The following is a 23,696-nucleotide window of genomic DNA, read 5'->3' on the forward strand; positions in this document are numbered from 1 at the left end:
TTTTTTAAGTTTGGTTTTCTGCCCTTGTTTCTCCTTGTATTTTCAGATATATTACCAACTACGTACCTTAATATATTATGCTGCTGATCACAAGCAGGTGGTAAAGCTATCACTGGCTTGTTTTAATTGGTGTAGAGGTGAACAGACATTTATTAATTCATTTTATTATTTTAAAAGTACCTTACACCTTCTCATCACTGTTACAGAACATTAGAGAAAAAGATCTGTATGAAACAGTTACTCTGCTTTCTACCATACCAGACGAGGAAGTGTAATATGTCTAAAATGTAAAACAACTTGTACACAGCAGGCTTTCTACACTACCCTAGCGGTGCGTGTTGCAAAGGAGATGGTCTATGTCAACATGCCTCTAGGAAAAACTGCTACCAAAATATATCTGATGAAGCAAGCTGTTTTGGGATGCATGGTGGAAAACTTCTTAGTACTCCCAAAAGCTCACATCTCAGAATGCAGTTTCCAAACCCCTGTAAAAGCTAATTCAGTCCATCTTCAGTGGAAATCATCTGGGTTTTGAGGAAACAAAACAGCCACGTTGCCCATAGACTTTTGTGCATTTGTGAATGGCTCAGTACCTCAAAGTGATTTACACACATGAATATGATACCTTGTTTCTAAAAATTGCCTTTAATATATTACTATTTATATAGTGAATTTCAGTCCTTCAATTTCAGTTCTGGGATAAATAGTTAGGTGTTAGTTAGCAGCCGCGTAAGATTTTCTGTGGATAATTTCTTTTTGAGGATGTTAAGTGAGGAAGTTAACTGCCAAGAAGTACATGATACCTCATGTTCTATAAGATGAAGACAATATTTAATTTATTTACCAAGCTCTACAAGTCCTGTTAGAGACCCTCAGAAGTGACAGATGCAACAGAAGGACAAATCTGTGTAATTCAAGATCCCAGGATAGCATATACAGAAAAATCAATGTGTTCTCTTTACAGAACTACAGGCAAAGAAGCACGTACACTCAGCAAGAACATGGCCTGGCCCAAATAATCCAGTTTTCTTCCTCATTTTCAGGTCATTTTAGTTGCACAACAAAGGTTAAAAAGAACGATATTTGACATAGTGTGTTACTTGGGGCTTTATTTACAGAATATAGTTTCCTCTAGAGTAAATCATTTTAAGGTAAGTATCTTAGGTTGGAATAGGAGCAAGGAGGAAGGGTGGCAGTGAAGTTTTTGTTTCACAAACTAAACTAGAATGCCTTTAACAGAAAGTGACTTTTGAGTGTCAGGGCCACGGAAGGAGTTCCCTGGCAGCACCCCTCTCCCACCCACTGGGGCAGGAAACAGAGCTCAACTCTTCCCGTAGGCGTTACTAAGAGAACACCAGAAGCCATGAGACTAGAGAAGAACCCCAGGCACAGAAACAGAGAGTGTGAGACATCTGTGTAGACTTCAAGGAGAATGAGGCGAGAGTGCCTGGGAGCTCTCCTATCACACAAATACTTGGTTTCTCCAAGTTTTAGCTGAAACCAATGTCTCCTATACTGGTACAGCAAGGAAGTCTGATTTCACCTCTGATGGGGATGAGCTCAGGAAATGCACCTCCCTCCTCCCTTCATCCTTTTTTTTTTTTTTTTCCTCTTTTTTTTTTTTCCTCCTTTTTTTTTTTCTCCTTTTTTTAATTCATGAAGCAAACATTTGATTTCTGAAGAGCATATATGTAGCTGCAAAGTTAACAGCTTTCCTGATACAGCACAGTGGAGGCTGTTCTAGTAGTGCATCAAAATGACATTTCTAGTTCAGGCACCAGCACGTTAAGTTTTACACTGAACGCTGATGGTGAAGGCCCATTTTAGCCTCAAAATCAGGACTACCGATCACAGTAAAGAAAAATAAAAGGCAATTTCAAAGGCATAAAGCGATTACTTTCCTCCAAAGAAGGAACTCTTACATGCAACACAATTGGTTTACGGTTGCAGTTTCGTGAGCTGCCATTTAAACATAACTACTCTGGGCAAATAAACCCAGAAGAGAAGACATATCATTCACAATTAGACTCTTCAAAGTCATCTGTTATTACAAGTTTTCAGTTGCCAATGGTGCAGTAGGAAGCACGAGAAACGTGAGAAAAGACACAGAATGAGTCCCTAACGTAGACTAATCCAATATATCTTTGAGAACAGGAAAATGCAGCTCAAAACTATGATCCAGCTCCACTTGGTTGTCATGGTGAGAACGTTACAGAATAGTCGCTTAATGGTCTTGAGGAAGGGAGGTCATCTCCTCATGTGCCATTCTCCTGAGAGAAGACAACTGTCCAGCTAGAACATAAGACACAGGATTTGGCTACAAGGCTCCATATTTACCGATTTTCTGCCTTTCCATCGCACCGAAACATCTCATCATCACAGCTGCTGCTATACCAAAGAGAGGAACCAAATCCTGCAAAGACGCTTCCCTGTCACACCACGCGCAAAGGCTATGCCTCCCTGACCCCAACTGCTGACTTGCACTCGCCCATGTTCCTTCTCTCCCCTCACACGTGGGTATCACTGCCTTGCTTTCAGAGTGAGACAAAGACCTCTGGCCTGCAGCAAAGCACACAAAACCACCTCCCAAACTGACCAAAATCAGTGAAGCCACAACATTGCCAGTGCATCTATCCAAAGCCAGCTTTGCCAAAGCAGTAGAATATTTAGTATGGGGCATCCTTAGCAGGTTTTCTACAGCAATATGTCATGCTGGCTGTGCAGTGTACGCCCTGCACGCCGAGCAAACCACAACACAACAGCAAAATTTTTAAAAAAGCACAATATAGAAGAAGCCCGAAAAGTAGTACTTTGCAGTGACAGACGGCACGCGCCATGGAGCTCCCCAAAACGTCTTTTGCATTTGAGCTTGCCAGAGCTATTCATTCCACTCTCCCCCAACTCTGTATCCCCCGCAGCATCCCTCACCTGGAACCAGTGGAGGGAGAAGGGGGATGACAAAGAAAAACTCAGAAACCTGAAGTTTGTTTGGAATTTATTCCCTTGAACATTTCACACAGTTGAACAAATAATGTCTTGATTTCACAGCAACAGGAAAACCACGTGTTACATAATTCAAAGAGACACACACCCAAAACAAAAACAGGTTAAAAACAACTGCATAAATCAAAATCTTCAAAGAGGCTATACAATGGAGACATGAAGCCTTTCTGAGCACTAATTGTCTCACTTGAACACCAAGCTTATTTTATGCACACTCCCTCCTGTTCTCTGAGGGAAACAGTCTCAAAATGGTCATTTCTCGGATTCCACTTTTCAAAAAAAAAAAACCCAGACATTTTAATTCTGCAATTTAAAAAAAATCCAACTCCTTCACACAAACTTGATACTATTTTTCTAAGACACAAAAACATTCAATGAAGCTCTTAAAGTGCCCAGAAAAATTCATATCACCCTTCAGAATATACACATACAAACAATAAACAAATATTCCAGTGGCACAAGTCTACAGGTCTGAAAGCTAGAGAGAAAGGTGGAATCGGGAGCCCAGTTACTCCCAAGAAAAAGTGTTCTTAACAGGATCCAGCCATGAGCACAAACTCAGCACATCGCCATTTTGTGTATCCTTTCTCTGTCCCCAAAACTTTTTTCGGGATTTTTCAGTGAAAGTCTGTCAAGTCAGCTGCATCTCCACACCTAACCTTTCCATCATGCCTTTGCCTTTCCAAATTTGCTGGGCTTCAAATTGCTGGTCCTTTAGCATTCTCCTTTCCTTTACGCGAAAGCCACCCAAATCCTGATAAGAACACTGACATGGAACATGATGGACTGGGAACAGTCAGCACTTATCCTAACGGAGATTCCTGGCTTGCTATTAAGCGATGATTCACTGGGCACTGAACCTTGGTCCTAATCAGGCAACCCACACACTCTCCTCAGCTTCCAAAAATACAGGGTCTGGTTCTTAAGTTTATACTTTAAATGTTCCAGCAGAGAGAAATAAATCTTGCATCAGATCTCTTTGGAGTTCTACGAAACCCCATAAAAGGGTTCAGTATCATGTGCCATGTCCTGCAAAACACACCACCACGGCTCCTCCAAACAGAACAGAAAACATTCAAGGCACAGTAGTAATTATCTTTCCTCCTAGTTTGGTGGTGCACCCTGAAATATGGATGTACTTCTTTTTTTCTTTTTTGGGGGGGGGGGGGGGGGGGGCGGTGGCTACAGGGGGAGATATGGATGTGCTTGTAAATGCACAGTTCAGTGGTTTAAAATGAAGGCACCACAAACAGAAGATGATGTCACAGAATTAAGTTTGCTGCTATCTTCTGTAATTTAATGTTTACAGCAGACCAAATTAAAACAAGAACAAAACCCAAATGTGAATAATAATGGAAAGAAGTGACCAAGTGGAGGATTCCACGAAGATATGTTTGTTTGCACAAGCAAACAGTATTGCTTCAAGCTGAACCATTTTCACAAGTAAGGCATGTTCAATGTATACAGAACCGTAAAGAGGCAATGTCATATACAGAAATATATATAAAATGTATTCGTACTTCATTAGACACAGAAGTGGAATTATGTACAAATAATATTGGATGCATTCATAAAGAGTCATTAAAATTGTACAGAGAGTAAAAATGCTTTTGAAAATGTGGCTCAGATAATTTACTTTAAAGGGCATGTCATTTAGAGGAAGCAGCCACCCTTCTCTAGCTCTCCAAGTCAGCAAAAGGACTTCCTCATGTAAAGTCCAGCCTTGCTTGCTCTATACAACAGATTACTTGTTTAAGAGTCTACTGTGAAGGGCTTTGCTTAGAACATTGCTCCCTGAAAACATTTAAGGCACATCCATAGGATGATTTTTAACTTTTCACATTGCATATCTATATCATATACACTATATATTTTTTTTGTGATTTTAAAACAGGAGACCCAGTGCCTCTACTTTGTATTGCATTTTTCGGTTTTGTATACTATGGCTTATATTTGGTTTCTTAAATTTTTCACAGGTCAAGTAACTACTGCAAAGATCTCATTACTTGCCTTTTATTGCTGTACATTTTGAAGTATTAGTTTCTCTAGCAGGTCTTTCCTTTACAAACTCCCTATTGCCGATAGGGACAGAAATGTATTGCTGTGAGAACACAAGCCTGGAATGGGAAACATCTTACAACAAAACATCATCGGCTAAAGTCACCCCAAGGAGTATTATCATAAAGCTAATAGGAGTAAAGACTGTTCCAAGTCCATCTGTCAAGAAAGAGCTGAAAGTTGAGAAATATGTTCTTACAGACCTTTAGAACAAACAGAAAAACAGCATTTGCATTACAAGCACATTAAAACCATATAAGGTACTGTAAATAGTATTCAAAAAAATTCAAGACACAGCAGTTACAGATTATTAAAGGGAAAGACAGTTGAAAAGCAAAGTATTTTTTTTTCTCTTGGCAACAGCAGCAATTTTGGCACAAAGGCAAATGCAGAAGATAGAGAAAAACAGGCAGACAGGGTACAGAGAAAGGTTACAGAATCTACGACAAGCATGCCACAGTTCAGCAGGACCAAAAGCACAGTAACAGCTTTCCCCGACTTCCCTTCCCCAGAGAGAATGGCATCCATCACTCAAAAGCTTGTTGCCACTTCCAAAACTGACGGGTTGATCTATATTGCAAGAGCCAGTTTGACCATAACCTCCCTGGGAACATCCCTTGTAACCACCACGTAAGATGCCACGCAGGCTCTCTGGCAAACCAGGCAATTCTAGTTGACTGCTAAAAAAAACCTCAACTTGCTTATCGCAAATTGTGCCCTGCAACTATCATCATTACAATACAAGGGACAGACAAAATACATTAAATGCCAGCTAAGACTGGGGCCACCCAGTGAGGGACTGACATCTTTAGCAAAGTTAATACATGCCAATCAGGTTAGTAACACATCACAAGTGCTTGTTGTGACCAATCTTACCTCAGCTGACCAAACCTTCTGAATGTTATTTTGTGGTTGAATATATTTTAAGCATTATGCTGGCTAAAAAAGAAGAGGCCAGATTTGGTGGCATAGCAAAAGAGGCAGTGAGTGTCGCGGGAGAACCCATGCAATTCACATCCATTTGGGATTCCACGGCATCTAAAAAGCAGGCCTTGCACAAGTCACCGTAAAGCTCACTGAACAAGCACTTTGCTAACTCAGGGCTGAATTTAACTCAGAGGTATAAAATTTAAGAACAGTGGGGTTTTTGTCTTGTGTATTCTTTAATTGATATTTCTGCTGTACACCTTCCTTTTGCCTTCTAAGCTATCTTTACATCTCTATCAAATATCAAACCTGCACATTTCACTTTTTTTTTTTTACTTAATCATTTTAACTTAATCACTTTAGAGGCAACTTACACTCCACATCAAGATCTACCTCACTACTGAGGATTGGCTCAGATCTCAGGGTCTCTGAAACTGCCATTGCCTAATCCATTTGGTGGCACTTGCCTTAAGGCAGGTCAAACATTTTCAGATATATGACCTGTACTAGATGAGTCTACCAGATGGGTGAAGTAGAGTCTTGGAAGCAGAGCTCTGCCTCTATCTCCATTTCAGACAGGTTTTTGCTCGAGGTATTTGTCTACTCTACAGCGAAAGCAGAATGTCTACAGTCTCCTAAACAGACAATTTAATAAATCGCAAGAAAGCATATGCACAGGTAGTTCAAAGTCATGAGTTATACTGAGATGTAATCTTATAGACGCCTTTAGATTATTCAGGCATAATATCCTACTCTGCCACTGTACTATCAAGTTGCTACTTCAAAAGGGTTTGGTTCGTTTTCTTTTTTTCGAGCCATATGTAACTGTAAACACATCACAGGTTTCCTGACCTACCTACCCAGCAAGAACAAGAGCTACAGGTAGGTAGCTACAGGAGATGACTGTTATGCTAACAGAGAACTGACCTGTCTTTAATGACACTGTGGCTTGCTTTTAAAGTACATTGCATTTAGCCTCCTCCCGCTTCTTAACCATTGTTAAGCCAGTAGTTTTAAGAAATACTTAGAACCTACTTCACAAAGAAAACAAAACCTCAGTCACTAATGGCATTTTTCTGCCAGAAAGGGGGAGAACAGCAGAGGCACTGCTCACTCCTCTACCATTAAATGTCCTTCTGTCATGCACACACAAGAATGCACCACAATACACTGCCTTAAAGACGACCTAGCTTGACCCAGCTAAGCTGAGTATGCTCTAATGTACTTTGGGCACTGCAAGAGGCAAAGCTTTAAAAGGTCCAAAAGCTTTAAAAATGATGCTACAGTTACACACTGCTTTAGAAAAGCAGAAAGCAAACAGAAGGAGCCCTAGATTTCAAGTTTTGCCATTTGATAAAATGGTGTCTGTTCCATTTTACTCCTCTGGAAATACTACAGTTCTGCTACAGGATTGTGCGACCACTACATATGGAGAGATTGAAACATCTGATTTATAGCTCATTTATATCTGATTTATAGAAGTTTATAGCAAACCATGGCCTATTGCTTGCTCTACTTAGTGTTCACTTAGATGACATTTACTGAATGCTCGTTTATAAAAGTGAGTAATTAAATTTTATCAGTTGGAAGGACTAAATCAGAGGAAGGAGACTTTCTGCCAACAATTGCTTTGATAAACTCATTGAGATCTCTCTCTCTCTCTCTCTAAACTCTCCTTCTTCCACTTCACATCACCAATAGCTTCACTCTATAAACCATCCTATTCTCACATCAGATGCCCTATGCTCCAAGAAATATTTTTTTTCCATTCATCTTAACAAATATGCTCCAGCTAAAAAAAAAAAAACCCTCTTCACTTTTAGAGAAAGCAATTTGAAGTCTATCCAGTTGCACAAAAAATGCTGTAGTTATCCCATCTGTCCACAGCATTTTGCAAATGTCATTCTTCCATACCTTTTCCCTTTCCTCCATTTTGCCATATGGAAATTCCACACAAACAAAAGAGGAAACCATGAAAGTAACTACACTTCAAGAATCAACTGCACACACTAAGAATAAATTTCTGTTGGACTGCATTCAGTTACAATCTTAGAAACACTTGTAAGAATAATACATAAAGTCAAACAAAAGCATGATTTTTATTTGCCTGCATGTTGTTAGGGTCTTTTTTCAACTAGCACTGTGAAAACGTTCTTTTCTCAAAGTGTTGCTCTAAGTATGTTCTATCTCTAAAAGCAGCTGATTTAGTTCTGGAACAAATATTAGGAATCAAATCTCTTCCTTTTTCTGACATCACTAAATGAGCACTTAGGGGCTGGGCAAACGAGCATTTGTAGCACAGACACTTCTCCCATGTTAGAAGGAATTAGAATTTCAAGTTAAAAGGCAAAACTACTTCACAGTAAGACACACACATTCACCACCCTATTCCCAAAGCCATGGCTAAGAGCAGCACAGATTCTGGCAGTGAGGGAAGAGCGCCATGACCTGCCAGCACCACGAAATTCAAGGGGTTTAAGGAATCCGATCCCATTAACTGCCAGAGACACACAGAATTCCAAAGGAGAAACAATCCAGAGATAATGGGATCTTTCCCATTCAAGTACCAGATTAATGAAGAGAAGCTTGGGAGAACAAGAAACCACACCCAGAATTCAAGCAAACACAGAAATCCAGTTTGAGAGTTATTCCAGTCCATCAGAAGAACTTTTAACTTCACTAACACTGAGCTGCATACATTACAGACCAGGGCTCTTTATCTGGGCCCACTCAGAGGAGACCCTCAACCGAGCATCTGTGTTTTCCTGGAATTCTTCCAGATAACGTCCTTGAAAGGACCGAGAACATCTAGGCCCCAAAGCCACAGTGCAAAATAATATATTGAGACTTTCACGTAACGCACGGAATTCACACGGCACCCCAAAAATCACACAAATTATACAGCTCAAAGTTGGGTCACATTACTTCTTACTGGTCAGCAGGCTGCCCACAGAATTCCCCTAGGATCTGCACAAGAACTTCTGACTGGACATAGAGAAAGGGAACCCCAAAAGCCATCAGCTGACACATGAAAAAGGAGTCCAAAGGGTTCTGGGCTACCTGGTGCCCAATCGAGGAAACTGTGCTTTGCAGGCGCTGGCTTGCCACCCTAACTCTGTCAAAGAGGCCGAGAGAGTACTGCACCACCCTGCTAAAGAAGGAAGCGGAGCTACCTGGGGCCCTCTCTGCTGCGGCGGAGATGGTATTTGCCCGTCCGCTTCCGTCACTTGCCATGGCGTCCTGCTGAGGTCCTTTGGTGTCCTGTAAGAATGAGGGGGAAATTAAATTCATAGTAAAATTGACAATGCCTCAGCAATACTCCTTTTTTTTTCATGTGAGGTTATATGTACTGAACACGTTGAACTTGGAAGACATCCCTCTCGCAATTAAGATACCCCTTAATCATCACATAAGGCAAGGTCTGAACTAAGTATGTTCCTTCTCTATTTATGGCTTTATTAAAGCTCTGAAAAACAAGCTGGACATCCAAGAAAGTCAAAGCAGTAAGATCCCTGAAGTCTGCTCATCTAGGAAATAAAACAAGTACCGTTTTTAGTCTTTATTTTTGGCAGGAAGTATAGCACAAATACTGTGATGGATCCCTTATCCTTCCAAAAAAAAAAAAAAAAAAAAAAAAAAGAGTACAGCTTCAACTTGTACTAATAAAACCTGACAAACAGGCAAAAAGACAAGCACCACCACTACCACAAAGGAAAATATAATTTAAGGAGGAAGGACAGTTTGTAGCATGCAAGCTTAACAGAACTTGTTAAGAGACTACCATATAGTTTGCTCAGACAGAGTATGCAAAAATACTGAAAAGGGGGTTGAGGAGAGAATCAAGTGCCTTGGACTGTAATGACAAAAGCTGGGAGACTTTTCTGTATTATACAGTGGATCTTTATCCTGTATTTAAAGCACAAATGCTTCCATTACAATAGTATAGGAAAAAGGATATCTTTTCTTTCCACACAGGTTCCCATTAACACACATAAAACCTTCAGAAATGAAGGCAGGTCGTCTTTGTAGCCTATGCAAGTCGGGTAGAGCTTCAAGTTTCAAAGGAAATGCAAATAATTTGTTTCATCTTAAGAAAAAACATAGAGAAAGAAAGCAAAACCAAAACTGGTACTATAATTCATTTAGTCTCTGCATGGACTGAATAACTGTTTCAGCTGACAAGAAAACAAATCAAAATCCTGTTCTGAATGGGACAGTACATTATTTTAAAATAAGAACCATGAAAAGAGAAGTGGTAAAGGAACTCCTTTTAAACAAAATTTATAAAACTGAAAGATCTTATGACATAAAAAAGCAACTCAATGCGCTCTGAATTTTTCTACTTTCTGAAAAAAACTCAGCATATTTACTTTTTCAATGTAAAGAATCAAAACCTATTAACATGACATGTTAGATGAAAATAATGTTACCTTTCCTGACAGAGGACCCACTGCTGGCCTCTTCCTTTGAGCATAACCAGAGAGTCGGTAACAGTAGTGAGGCTTACAGTAGAATTTACCTGCAGATAAAACACAAATGACAGTCAGCTATGAGAACACAGCAGTTTAGCACAATATAAACGTCCACCTCACTGCAACTTATTTTCTGCTGCCATTTCTGTTGCTCCATCTAGTTTATTCACTACACATGGAGGCAAACACTATCTGAAGTTTTAACTCCAGCCCTCCTCTCTTCCCCTCCTAGCTAGCCTCCTTTCCATTGGGTGCCTGACAGCCATTTAGCTTAAAATCCTATCAAACACCAAAGCAAAGCTGTGAGGCTTGTGTGGTATCACATGCTAACAATGCGGCAGTGTGTGAGGAACAAAGAAATCATCACATGAAAAGCTGGCAGAAGCACTTTTGGAAAAAGCAAGAATGAATACAACCAGCAGAGGAAAGTGGGAGAGGACAATGTTAACTCCCAAAGAACCATCTCTAAAAATGCACAGTGGCTACTTGTGAAAAGGACAATCAACCAGTGATTCATTTTCACAATTAAGACCTTTTGTGATACTACTGGTTTAGTAACACCCCAGAAGTCTACATGGGTTTTCACCAGTATCTGAACACTATCAGGAAGCCAAAGCAGCACTAGTAATACCGTATTACAAATAATAATAATAGCAGCAAATGGATGGCACATAATTCTTTTCCAGTGTACCTTTGTCAGCGTATCCTGCTTGGTATATGCAGCCCACAGCATCCCTACTGCTTTGCTATGCGTTCCAAACCTCTATTCTGACCTTTGTCCCCTCCTCTTAGTTTCTCTGGACTGGTATTTGCACAATGCTTTGTTTTATGATGGAAAAGTGAGAAATCCTATCTTTCGATAAGTCTCTGCCTAAATAAACATTTCTTAATGTTTACTGTTTCCAAAAACTGCTCTTCCAAATTGCCTGAGGAGAGCAACAACAGAAAAGCTCTTACATAAAAATTCTCAGACTTTGAAGCCTAAAACCGGACACTGACTGCAGAATGCTGCAGAACACTCATCAGTCCAAACAGCTAGATGAATAGCAACAATGCATGTATAGCTTTGTTATTTTTTCTCTCAAAGAAAACTCAGAATGAAATATAAGCTATATCTTCACAATTATTAGATTAGATGGGATAGCACACATTTCTGTTTGGCCATATCTGCTTCATATACATACACAAGCGTTAGGCATGTAATATCATTTCAGAATCAATGCTATCACTGTGCTGAAACTCCGAGCTTTGTGTTTGCTTCATTGAAAACTATCTGGCCATAAATGCATACATAAGCCTCCTGGCAGGGGGAATTCACTAATCTGGTGACAAAAACTGTTTCAGTCCATAGAGCTGACAGACGAGCTCAGTCTGTTATTGCTAATCATATAATCAGATATGCAGTTACTTGTGAATGCCCAAAATAACAGCAGCGCTCAAAAAATGATTTTTCCCCAACTTTGATTACTGGTGAAGCTTTTACTTTTAGATGTTGATTTCAAAATTATCATTGGCCCATTTAAATTCGCATGCCAAGTCTGCTGACCTTCCGGACAAGTAATAATGGGGTTTCTATTCCTTACTGGGAGACGGGTTTGATGATTCTGAGTTTCCTCAACTCTTCATGACCGAGCAAGTCCATTAAGTCAAGTCATTATATAATGCATCATCAATACATCATTTTGGTTCTTTTTGCCCCTTAAGCCTAGATGGTGTTTCCATGGCCATTATTCTACCCAGCATATGCAAAAAGATTCTTCCTAGCTACACACAGTAGACACCTATCAATTTTATAACATTTCAATCGGCAGTAGAATATTCAGAATTTCATCCTGTAGCATATCAGTTTACAATTTTTACTTCATCTTTGCCTCAATGAGTGGGGAAAACTATCAGTACTAACACTTTTCTCCTGTGATTTTCATTTCTACATCATCATGTCTGGTATAGAATCCTTTCCACCTAACCTCTCACTAGTTTTACATCATTTTACACATATGTTTTATTGAGATAGGAGTAAAGATAAATGGCAGCTGTGGAAGAAAGTAAAGGCATACCTACTGATGTAAATAAAGGTTTATCTGAGATACTTTCTCATATTTTTTCTTCAGAAAACATGAAATTTCTGTCAATCACTAGTCAAGCAAAGAATGCAACCCATTGCTACTCTTAGGAGATTACTCTTCACCAGTGATGTGTGATTTCAAATTATTACTTTCAATATGCACACTTTGTTGATAAATTAAGTTTCATCTGCTGCCAGATTGTCTGGTTTCTCAAATTTGTTAGGTATATCTGAAGCTTCCCTTAATTCTTAGCATGTTAGAGTCTGTTAACTGAGTCATCAGCAAGTTTTGTAATCATATTCCTTCCTTCTCAGTCTATCCCATACAGAAAACAAGAGTCATTACTGAGTCTTCAGTAACTACGTCAACACTTTCTCTGTATATATAACATTGACTTACCTCTACTCAACTTCGATGTTCCATTTTTTTGCTATATAAACAGAACTTAGTCTTTAATGAGCTATTACCACAGCCTCTGATTATAAAATTCCTATTTTAGTTCATCTAAAATAAACAGAGTTGGACAGTTGCGATGTCTTCAAGAAGAAAAAGCTGGCTCCATTTGTCTCCAATGTGTTATTTTCTCTTAAGTGGTATTAAACACTAAGAGTTTCCTCATTTGACGGTACTGAAGTAAGAGTAAAGGGTCAAGCCTTTGAACTCGGACTCCAAACCCTTTTAAAGCCCCCAACCACTATTTGTTTCTTTGCATTCTAGCAGCTGTTATTATGTTAAATTAATGCCTAACAGCTCAGTTATTTTGCTGTCAGCATGACCTCCACAGGAAATCCATACAGTTTTAACAGTTTGAAAGATGGTGTCTTTGGAACGGAAGTTACTCTCTTCCCTAACTCACCAAATAATTTTTAAGTGAAGAGAGAGCTGAAATCACTAGACAGACTTCCAGGACAGTTAAGAGAATTCCAACAAAAAGGCAATTTCTCTTACCATCTTCAATATCGTAGGCGTAAGATGACAAGCGCAGAGTCGTTGCACAGTATTCACACTTGAAGCAACTGCGGTGGAAGAACTTGCCTTCAGCACTCAGCCTTTCCATCACATAGACTCGCTTGCGGCAGAAATAACAGACATCACTGCCTCCCAGGTTTTGAGGGAACTCCTTTTTGAGCGAGCCCTAGACAGAAACAGGCATGGCTAAATTTGTGTGTGTCCGGCCTCACCAAGATTGCATGGTCATATTTTCTCTTCATTTATGCGGATACAGGAGCATCTGGATGCTGCAGTTTTTCACACATGGATGCTGCAGTTCTTGGACACAATTCACAGGTCTAACCAGGACACCAAAAACTAACCTTACTGTCCAAGGAAGAAGGTCCTAGGGTGCCATGCCTACATATGTCAAGAGTAAAATAAGCTCTGGATGGAAGAGTGGACACCAGTACTAATTAATGATAACCTTGAAATAAATGACTGAAGGAGGCATATGATGGAAAGTCAAAACCATTAGAAATCCCTCAAACAGCAATTCTTAGACCTTATCAAAATCAGTATCTCCTCCAGAAAACAATAAGGCAGAAGTGGCCCCAGTGGATCAAACACATCATCATAGATAGGGCAAGCAGTTTCTCAAACGTTTATGCACAACTCTTGGATGCTGAGATTAGGTTAAAAGATTTTGCAAGGAAAATGAGGACAAGAGTGAGGGCAGATGGAGAAAGGGAAATTAAGTCTTTCACAAAGCTATGACAGATTCCATCAGTGGTAGTAACAACTGGACACTCACAATATTTCAGATCTACAGTACATCTAATCACAAACACGCATCATCTTCTGTACATCGTCTTACCAGTTCCTTCTTGTCTAGAAGGGTTTTGGGTTGCTCTTTCCTTTGAAGCTGATTGGCTATCTGCTCAGCCAATGAGCTCACTCCGCCTGTGTACATCTTTATATACTTCTACCAGATGGATGGAATAAAACAATAGGGCAGTGAGAAAAGAAAAAAAATCAAATTAAAAAATGACTAAAATGATAATAGGTTAGGTGGTGAAAAGGTGCAGAAAGGTCAAATCATGCCAAGACAGTGGACAATATGAAGTGACAAGTAGTAATAGCAAAGCTACTAGTGTCGTCAGAAATCACCAGTACAGTCCAGGATCAACTGAAACAACAGTAAAGGCGGCTTGCATTTTGCCTTCTGTAACTGCTCTAGAAATACTATGATGATGATGAAGAAAGCAGATCTTATTTTTGCTTGTGGGGTATTTTGCACCTGGAAACCTGAGCATAGACACTTCTCAAAGACAAGGCCAAATATAGGTTAAGATTTTAGGTTCCAGGTAAAATTGGCATCAGAAACAAAGATCTTTTAGAAGACACGTTACATAGTCTAGTGTACCATGCTGATCACAACAGCATATTTATATGCTTAACAACTGGAAAGAATTCATTTACAGAGCATTCATAGAGCAGGAAGAAATCCTTAACTAAGGAACTCACAGGGATTCAAAAATAATTCTTCCAATGCTAAAAATACATAGAGGTTTATATGAAAAAAGATGCAAGAGCCTCATCCAATGCATTAAGCCATACCTGTATATGTCTGGAACATATACTTGTTCAACTGTGAACACTGCTTTATGACTAGGCTTTTCTCCATCATGGGTATTGACTGAGCCCATAACTTTGGATATCTAAAAACCCCCCAGTATTCTGAGAAATCTAGGTAGGTTGGCTGTTACCTTAGATGGTACAAAATGAATGTTTGCAAGCCAAGTTCAGTCCCTGCAGGAGCAGAGGAAGTGTTTTTCACAGGAAATACTTACAACCGTTGGCAATAATTACATGGTTAAGAAAATTATGTGGCTACAACCCTGTTAGCTCAATCACACTGCAAATGCCATGTATTTGACTCAAAGCAGCAAGGGGCACGCCAAGCAATTTTCCTTTTCCAGACTAAGAAGCGCTATGAATGTTTCTAGCTGGAGTCTCCTCAGCAAATGAAGGATCATCAGAGAGGAACTCTAGCTTCTGGCAAGTGTAAAATACCAAGGATAACAGTATTCTGAAGGAAAGGACTAAAGTTGTATCTCAAAACCCCCGTTACTCATATAGCAGAACTTGTTTGAAGCACACTAGTTACTTCCCACAACTAATAAAACAGCATAAATTTCATACGTATAGTTATTAGCCTTTTAGGAATGTTTAAGACCTTCACATGTTCAGACATGAGAACAGCAGGAAGCATCACAAAAGCTGAAATTCACCACAGAATGGGTGGTACTTTGAGGAAAAAGATTTTGAAAATGGAGTGCTCAGCCATCAGAGATTATCACTGCTATCACTGAAGTCCAAATTTCTTAAGCTCTGGGCCACTGCAGTAATGAGGGTTTATTTTCTACCCAGAAAGAACTTCTACCTGTCTACCGATTCCACCCCAAAATGCAGAGCACCCACAGTATTTATATATGCAAGAAATAACACATGATTTGTCTTCCAAAATTTTCCAGGTCTTTCAATGCCATGCTTTTCAAATGTCATACATCATATCTTGTCAAATATTACATTTTAAAATGCTGCCCGCTGGGAAAATTTTCTTCCTTTCATTCAATGCTGATCTTCAATGGCAACCATAATCATTTGGCCAGGAGTTTTCCATTTTCCTCTAAAAGACCAGAAACCTTTGAGGCTTTTTAAGTTTTCTTAAAAGACAGTTCAAGCTTTTCCATGAGAAAAATTTTGTTTTAGCTGAACCAGGTTTCCACTGAACAAGTTTTGATTTGAAACCTTCATCCAACCTTAACTGCAGATGCTTCAGGATCTTTACATTTCTACTGGCACATATGAAGTTCCACGCTTAACAAGTGATTATGCTGATCTTAACTCACAATACCTTGGACTATTTGGTGTGGGAAATTTAGTTGCTGAATTTTTCATTTGGGGTTCTGTGTTTCTGATTTGTTTTGCTTTTTTGCTATACATCACATCTGGCCTAATACTAGGTTTTAAATGAAGCATTTTATCTTTTCTCCCGTGGGCAAAAGCCTTCAAGATATACAACGTTCTGCAACATTTTCAAGAGTGGGCAAAGAACCCACTCCAGCTTAGGTCAAATCAAGTTCCTGGTGTTTATGTATGACAACTGCAACTAGTTCAAATTCTCAGTGATTCTTCAGAAAGCCAAAGTACTTTTTGTTTCACGCTGTCCATTAAGCATATATGCACAAACACATTCTGCAGTTTGGCCCAAGATCTCAACAGAAGCAGCAAGCAAAACAAGAAAGCTTTACTGTAAAGCCAGAAGGACTATCAGTGCTCAAAAAAACTGATTTGAGAGTGAGATGTACCACAAGCTTTTCATTTACACCAAATGTTAAATATATTTAGTTTTAAACTGCTTTATGGCTGACAATAACCAAGCTACGCCACAGGTTGCCTCTGGCTTCTCATTTGTGCATGAATATGCACAGACATTGCATTCTGCAGGTGAAGCATTGCAAGCCTAGCCATCTCTTGTGGTGTGTCTTTGGCTGGTGGGACCAGGGTGCAGCAAGCGAACACAGCTGAGTGCACCTTGCAACGCTCAGGCTAATGCTACCTGTCGAAGAGAGTCAGATGAAGGTGAAGAAGGGCGATTAGAAGAACGGAGGCTAAGGGAAAGCTCCCACTGGTCAACAAAGAATCGGCGAGACGGTTCAGTCTCAGGCTAAAAAATAAAATAAGAATCAAAACAATCATACATGGCTACAGAGGGAAGAGAGGACAAAATAAAAAAAACTCAGGCCCTTCTGCCCACCATAAAAAAAAATTTCTTAAAGACTCTTGTAGAAAAACTCGGAGAAAAATGTCCAGTGTATCTTCACTTTCTCCCTAGTGAGGCAGAGTAAGTTATTCTTAATTTGCTCTTTACTGGGTTTTAAGTTATTTAAGACCATTTGGAAGCAGTTACCTACTTCCACAGATGTCCAGCCTCCTGTAACCCAACCAACTAAGCCACTGGCAAAGTTCCCAAATCAATTTCCTCTGCTCCTCCTGTATCTCCCATTGTTCTGCATTACCGGCCCAAGACACTAAGGTTGTATTTCAAGCCATGTGAGACCTTTTCTATATTTTAACTATATAAACCAAAAGCCCGCTCTCCTTGGGGATGGAAGAGAAAGAAATTAACTTGTATGCATTGCCAGTAATTAGCAGCAAATTTCCAGCCTAAAATTTACTGTAAGCAGATTGGAAACATCACACTAAAAAGAATGAAACAATATAAACCAATCTGCTGTTCTTGCTTATCAAACGGCAAACCATAAATCCCAAACTGAGAATTTGTATCCTTCTGAAACTGGTTCCTCACAGAAGAACTCAAAATTTGGTCTTCCAACATATCCCTCTCATTATCTCTATGGCTCATTATGCCTGTCTCCCAAGAAATACTTCACATAAATAGCAAAAAACCAATAGCTGGAAGCATCAGACAAATAGCTGGTAGAAACTGTGCATTGCTAGAAATTATAATCTGGAAAAAAAAAATTATGCAAGTTTCAAATATTTGACCTTCTTTTACAAGAAAATTATGTTTTCCATTATAAAAAGGAAAAATAAATGTCATGTAGCTGCATGACCCGCGAAAATAGCTATTTCTAGCCACTTAGAATAGCCTAGCCTCAAGATTAAATCTACTGGGAAAAAATGTAAAATAGCTTGGCTTTCACAATTTCCCCAATTTAAAGAAATATAACTTCATTTTATACACAGATTTTCTGTATTTAAGATCATCAACATTTAATCAAACTTCTTTTCTGAAAATGTCTTTCTTTGCTAAGCTTTCTTTCTCTTACTACTCTATTTTTCTTGTTTTTTTCCCTTAAATCCCACATCGTAATCTATCATTGCCTGCAGTGTTCCAACATCTGTTTCCTCTTTTTCCTCTCTGCCCTACCCACTTTATCCTTTCCTCTACTTTGTGTTCTCCATCTCCCCTGTTTTCTCTCCTCCTTAATTCTGCACTATAAAGAAATTACATAGTTTCAAATGTAATTTCTATCTTTGCATTGTAATGCTATTAATCTTTTCCACCCTCAAAAGGAGCTTACAAATGCTAGAGAGCAACACAAAAGGTAGGAGCAAGATGTTTTGGTCTAGATGTTCATTTCTGTATCATCATTTCAACTGAGTAAGGACATGCACACGAGCATGCCCGAGATCTTCAGTTGTGTCACCCGTTAACAAGTGAATGGTAATATGTTTAAATTAGTCTTTTTACCCAATCTTTCATGGTTTCTTCTATGTTCCCAAATTCCATCTCAAATCCAGCCAAAGGTTCACTCTTCCTTCCTCGAGAACAGCTTCACTGACTTTAATTATCATCAAAGACAGCATCCCCAAAAGAACAGCAATGGAAAGTGACCTAAATATTATAAAATTTCCTTTTGACATGGCTTGGAAAAGTTATGCCTACCAGCAAAAGTTCTGGGATTGTTTATACTCCAGCCCAAGAAGAGAGCTTGATTTTGGATGGTTAACTCAAAACAATAAGTTATGAAAAAAAATCACTTATGCAGATGGTGTTTTCCAAAAGCACTCTCCAGTTTGCCAAATGCTGTTGAAGATAACTGAACACAGAGATATGGGCAAGCAACTAGAAACTAAAGAAACCACTGTACAAACTGGCATGCTCCCATATGCCAAAGACGACACACTGGAGAGAAAATTAAGCACAAAACCAAACCAAACCAAAAGCGTACACTGGAGTCAAAGAAAATCTGCACAAGCTGCCAACTCTACCGTTGGAAGTAAGTACACAGGAAGCATGGACACAAAAGTAGTACTTCAGAGCCAGGAATTATGCTCGGAAAATGCGAATGTTCTTGCTTCCAGAAGCAAGTAAAATTTGTGAGCAACTGACCGGTAAACGACCACTGTGAGATGATTTGATCTGGAGTGCAGCTGGCTTTCAGCATGTACTCTGAAGCTTGGAGGCTGTTTTTTACCTTATGGTTTATATTATGTTTTGAGAAACAGAAACATTGTCATTCATCAAACAAGGAGACAGTTAAGAACTGGCAAGTAGGATAAAAACACTACACAAAATAGACTTGACCATGTCTTTTTAACCACATGACTGTACAGCAATGGTCATCGTATTTTGGTGAATTCTTCTGTCCCTCTGAACCCAGATGTCACTGCTACCCAGAATCCCACACTGATACAGGATACCAGATAGGCATGGCTGTAGTCACCTGATGCCTCACTGCAGGTCTGGACTCCAGGAGGGCAGCCAGCTGACATGCCCTTTGCTCAACATTCTCAGGCACTTGGTCATCAGAAAATAAACGAGGAGATCTCTGCGAGATGAGGAAGGAGGGAGGAAGTAAACAAACCAGCAAAAAAAAGCCCCAAAAGGAACAGACACTGAAATGCCAGACAAAAGGTATGAAATTCACATGCAGAACAGTAAGAGGAGCTCCCATGTGCCGACTGTTTTTATTTCCCATAAATGGAAATTATTTCTTTCCAATGTGTACTGTTCTAACGAAGTGCTAAGTTTTGACCCTCAAGGGCAAGAAAAAACAGTTGAATTAGTCGTTATTCACAACTCTCCTAGTTAGGACTGCTGCAGCCAAAACCAAACAAGCGTGTGCCTCTCTCTCTGGCATAACCATCCAAAAAAAAACAAAAGAAAAAAAAAAGGGGGGGGGGCGCTTTATCAGTCACAAAGGAGCTTATCTGCCAACTTATTTCACCATAGTTCTCAATTCTCAAGGATTTCCTTTACATATCTAAACCTGCACATACCTGTGTTTCTCAGATTTTGTGCACAGAAACACTTTTTTTAGGGTAATGTACTTCAGTTCTCAAAGAACGAGTTCATCTCCACTGGTATATGAAAAGTGAATCCTGTGCTTACCAAAGAGGATGCGTAATGAGGCCGGCTGGCTGGCTGAAACAAAGCACAGCAAAACCAAACTATCACAGAAGTTGCCAGTTTTACTTCTGCAACTTCACTGCCCTACTTGTTCTTGCTGCACTGCCATGTCAACACATCCCAGGCACAACATTTGACATCTCTGCTCTTCTGGTCTTTCATATCAATCTCCTTCGACTGTTGTGTGGTGTACTTAGTGACATGGAAAAAAGACTTGGCTTGTGGCCTGATGTACAGGACAGGAGTATCACCAGCAATATCACACAGCCTTCAGCTAATTTGTTTGTAGAGTTCAAAAGTAAATGGACCAGGAACTACAAACGTGAGCATGAAGAACCCTCAGGCTTAATCTGTCAAGAATGCCAGGGTGCTGCTACATATTCCTAGCTGTCCTCCAAAGCAGAACAGAAAATTGGGTTTACACCCAATTTACGAGAAACACTTTTCCCATTCAGATACATTTATAATACTCTCTACTTTCAGCTGCTTTCAGTTCCACCCACTCCTTCCTACTACATCATTTTCACTAAAACTAGGGCCTATTATAAAGCTGTGGGCTTCTGTGTCACTGCAGACACACGCTTATTCATTTTCTACTGCCTGTCAGAAAACATTCGGGCCACAAGAGTCTTTTGTTGGAACACATTCTGAAAGTTGCAACAGTTTTATAGCTGGCTACCACTTATGACTTAATCCATTCAAAGCTTTTACTGGAATGTCAATTAATTTGTCAATATGAATTCAAATCAACCAATTCTTCTGAGTGCCTATCTTTTCTATTACCGTGCTTCTGTATAATACTGAGCCATTCAGACAGACCATTGAATATTTCATTGTTAAGAAGGCTTCAAAGCCTCTGTGCTAAATAATGCCTCATCGTTTTTCCTTTTACTTTGGCCTGTAGGAGGCAGGATGGAATGCCAGTTGTTTAACGATCCAGAAAGCAAGCAGTGGAAACAATGCAACCATGTTCACATGAATTAGCACAAAACATAACTCTTCTTGTTCTGCTACAGCCACCGCATACTTCAATAAAGAGGTGTAAGAGAAAAAGAAGAATGGGAAGAGCCTAAGTGCAAGATCTACAGCAAAATGAAAGCATATAGCAAATTGTTGATGAAGGCTTGTTATGCATTTATGTGGGTATCACACAGAAATAATCACTCCCAATTAACTCTCAGCAGTTCCAGCGTGTTAACAGCAGCATTAGGATAAGTGTGTTTCACTACCCAGTACGTTTGCCCTCCGTATTACACACATCCACCACAGCCTTGTGTCATCAGCATCCATGCTATTTGCTCATGCTCTTTACCCTTTCCTGTCTGGGACTCTGCTCCCCGGGAGAGTCGGCACCAGGTTCCCTGTTTCTCTGCAGGCAAAAATTATGAGCTTAATAACAACCACAGACCAACTTCCTAAGCAAAACACACTTGATCTGATTTTTCTTCTGAGGCAGGCAGAAAAGAGGCCATAATGATAGCAGAACAGTTTATTAAGAAGAATATTCTAAAACTGGCAATAACAACATGGATCCTGTAGGGAAAATTTTAAAAAACAGTCCATATATATCCATATTAGGCCAGTAAACCACAATATAGTACCACAATGTAATGAAGTTAGTATGATAAAGATGATAAGACAATCAATATAACTCATACTGTGATGTTAGATCAAAGGAAGGAAACAGAAAGTTTAAGAGAAGTGGCAGAATGAATGCATTAGAAGCGCAGAGGTACAGGTTTTAAAAGACATCAGTGTAACAAGGACATAGATCCATCTGACTCGCTATGAGGCCTGGGCCAAGACAATTTCAGGAAAAGAAATCATTCCTAAGGGAAAAAGAATGTCTCCAAAAGTAGACTCCTCTCAACTGAGTCTAACAGATCAGTTCTGTAGCACAGGGGGTAAAAATTCCTCAGAGTTAAAAGGAGGAAGCCAAAATTTTTTTAACTATTTGTTTGAGCAAGAAGACATGCAAAAAACGTTTCCTACGGGACACAACGTACAAAATGGTCAAAGTACACTCAGACCCAGCAGGAGTTCACTCTCACGACTAAACTAGGCAACCAAAAAGACACAAGACAAACAAACACTTGAAGAAGTTAGTGAGAGAAAATACAGAGCTAAGGGGTCCTTAGTGACTGAAAGCCAACTTCTCTATATGGAAAATGAATCCCATGCCACAGATTAAAAAGTAAAACTCAGCATTTAACTGCCTTAGTTTCTCTATCTGTAAGCTTGGGGAAAACCCTTCTTCTCACATAAAATGTATCTGTCAAAATTTTCAAAGGATGTTGACAAGAGGAAGGCAGCCAGCTATCACATCACCTGATAAATTACACTCAATTCAGTTTAAATGAGGGTTTTGCTAAGAAAAGAGCTTTCCCCACCCATTCTACCTAGATGTCCATTCCTGTGTCCTTTTTCTTGCACCGTGCTGTCCACAGCGTGCCAGAGAACTAACCACTTTTTTGTCAGGACAGTTTTAAATCAGATCAGTAAGCAGACCTGACCTATCTTGCAGATGCAGACACCAGAGATGCAGTGGAGAACGTGTGCTCCAGAGGCTGACAATAATTAGACTAGATTAAATGTAACATGCAACAACACTGAGAAATCACAGCAATAAGGCAAGTCAAACTTTATGTCCAAGAATCAGTCTTGTCTACTCTGCTAAAAGGTAACATGCCTTTAGAGAGTTTATAGGAATACAAATGTACAGCAAAGAAACATTCTCCACCTATGGGGAAATTTATTTGTACTATTTAAAGTTACGGGAGGTCTATGGAACTGCAGCTGCCTTTTTATCACCTCAAGGTTAGTTCAGGATCGATCAGGGAAGAGTGGAATTTATTACTGCAGTAGAAAAACGAAATAAAAATTAAGAAAAGATACAACTCAAAGAAGCACAATGACCATGTACAACGAGACACAAATACTAAAGGATTTCAGGTAGAATTTAACTAGAAGAACAACAAACACGTGCACAAACATCTAGATGCACTTTATGCACTCTGTTCAGAACAGCTCTCACTGCTTCAAATTCAAACTTAGACAGACTGAACACAAACTCTTGTGAGACAAAGGCTTGGGCATGGGGGAAACAGACCACACTGGACATGTGCAGGCCACTACAACACTCTAAAAAGGCACTTCATACAAGTAATCCTGAAAGTCTCATGAATACGAGGGCAAATTTTCATTCACATTTGTTTAAATGAAGAGTGGAGACAGAGAAAAGGTGCATTTTCTTTCCCTGCACTACTCCAAACATTTAATTTCTATTTTGTTGCA

The 23,696-nt window shown here is 39.5% G+C and overlaps 1 protein-coding gene across 14 annotated transcripts in view; it reads right to left on the reverse strand.

Moving 5' to 3' along the window:
* MICAL3 (microtubule associated monooxygenase, calponin and LIM domain containing 3) overlaps window positions 1-23,696 on the reverse strand; it is a 189,519-nt gene that overhangs the window by 63,444 nt on the left and 102,379 nt on the right. For 12 of the 14 annotated variants that reach the window (XR_015707008.1, XM_087767975.1, XM_087767974.1 and 9 more), the window contains 7 exons: window positions 21,715-21,771; window positions 19,717-19,821; window positions 17,082-17,189; window positions 14,334-14,441; window positions 13,475-13,661; window positions 10,419-10,507; window positions 9,162-9,249 (listed from right to left, as the gene is read on the reverse strand). Coding sequence is in view for 13 of the 14 variants with exons in the window: in XM_087767975.1 (XP_087624101.1) it covers window positions 9,162-9,249; window positions 10,419-10,507; window positions 13,475-13,661; window positions 14,334-14,441; window positions 17,082-17,189; window positions 19,717-19,821; window positions 21,715-21,771 (742 nt within the window). In the remaining variant the exon portion in view is untranslated. The remainder of the gene's footprint in view (window positions 1-9,161; window positions 9,250-10,418; window positions 10,508-13,474; window positions 13,662-14,333; window positions 14,442-17,081; window positions 17,190-19,716; window positions 19,822-21,714; window positions 21,772-23,696) is intronic. The other 2 variants (XM_087767983.1, XM_087767985.1) reach the window with 2 other exon arrangements.

The sequence above is a fragment of the Nipponia nippon genome, unplaced genomic scaffold (genome assembly GCF_047370975.1).
Source record: "Nipponia nippon isolate SJK-2023a ecotype South Korea unplaced genomic scaffold, ASM4737097v1 scaffold_3, whole genome shotgun sequence".
Lineage (NCBI taxonomy): Eukaryota > Metazoa > Chordata > Aves > Pelecaniformes > Threskiornithidae > Nipponia > Nipponia nippon.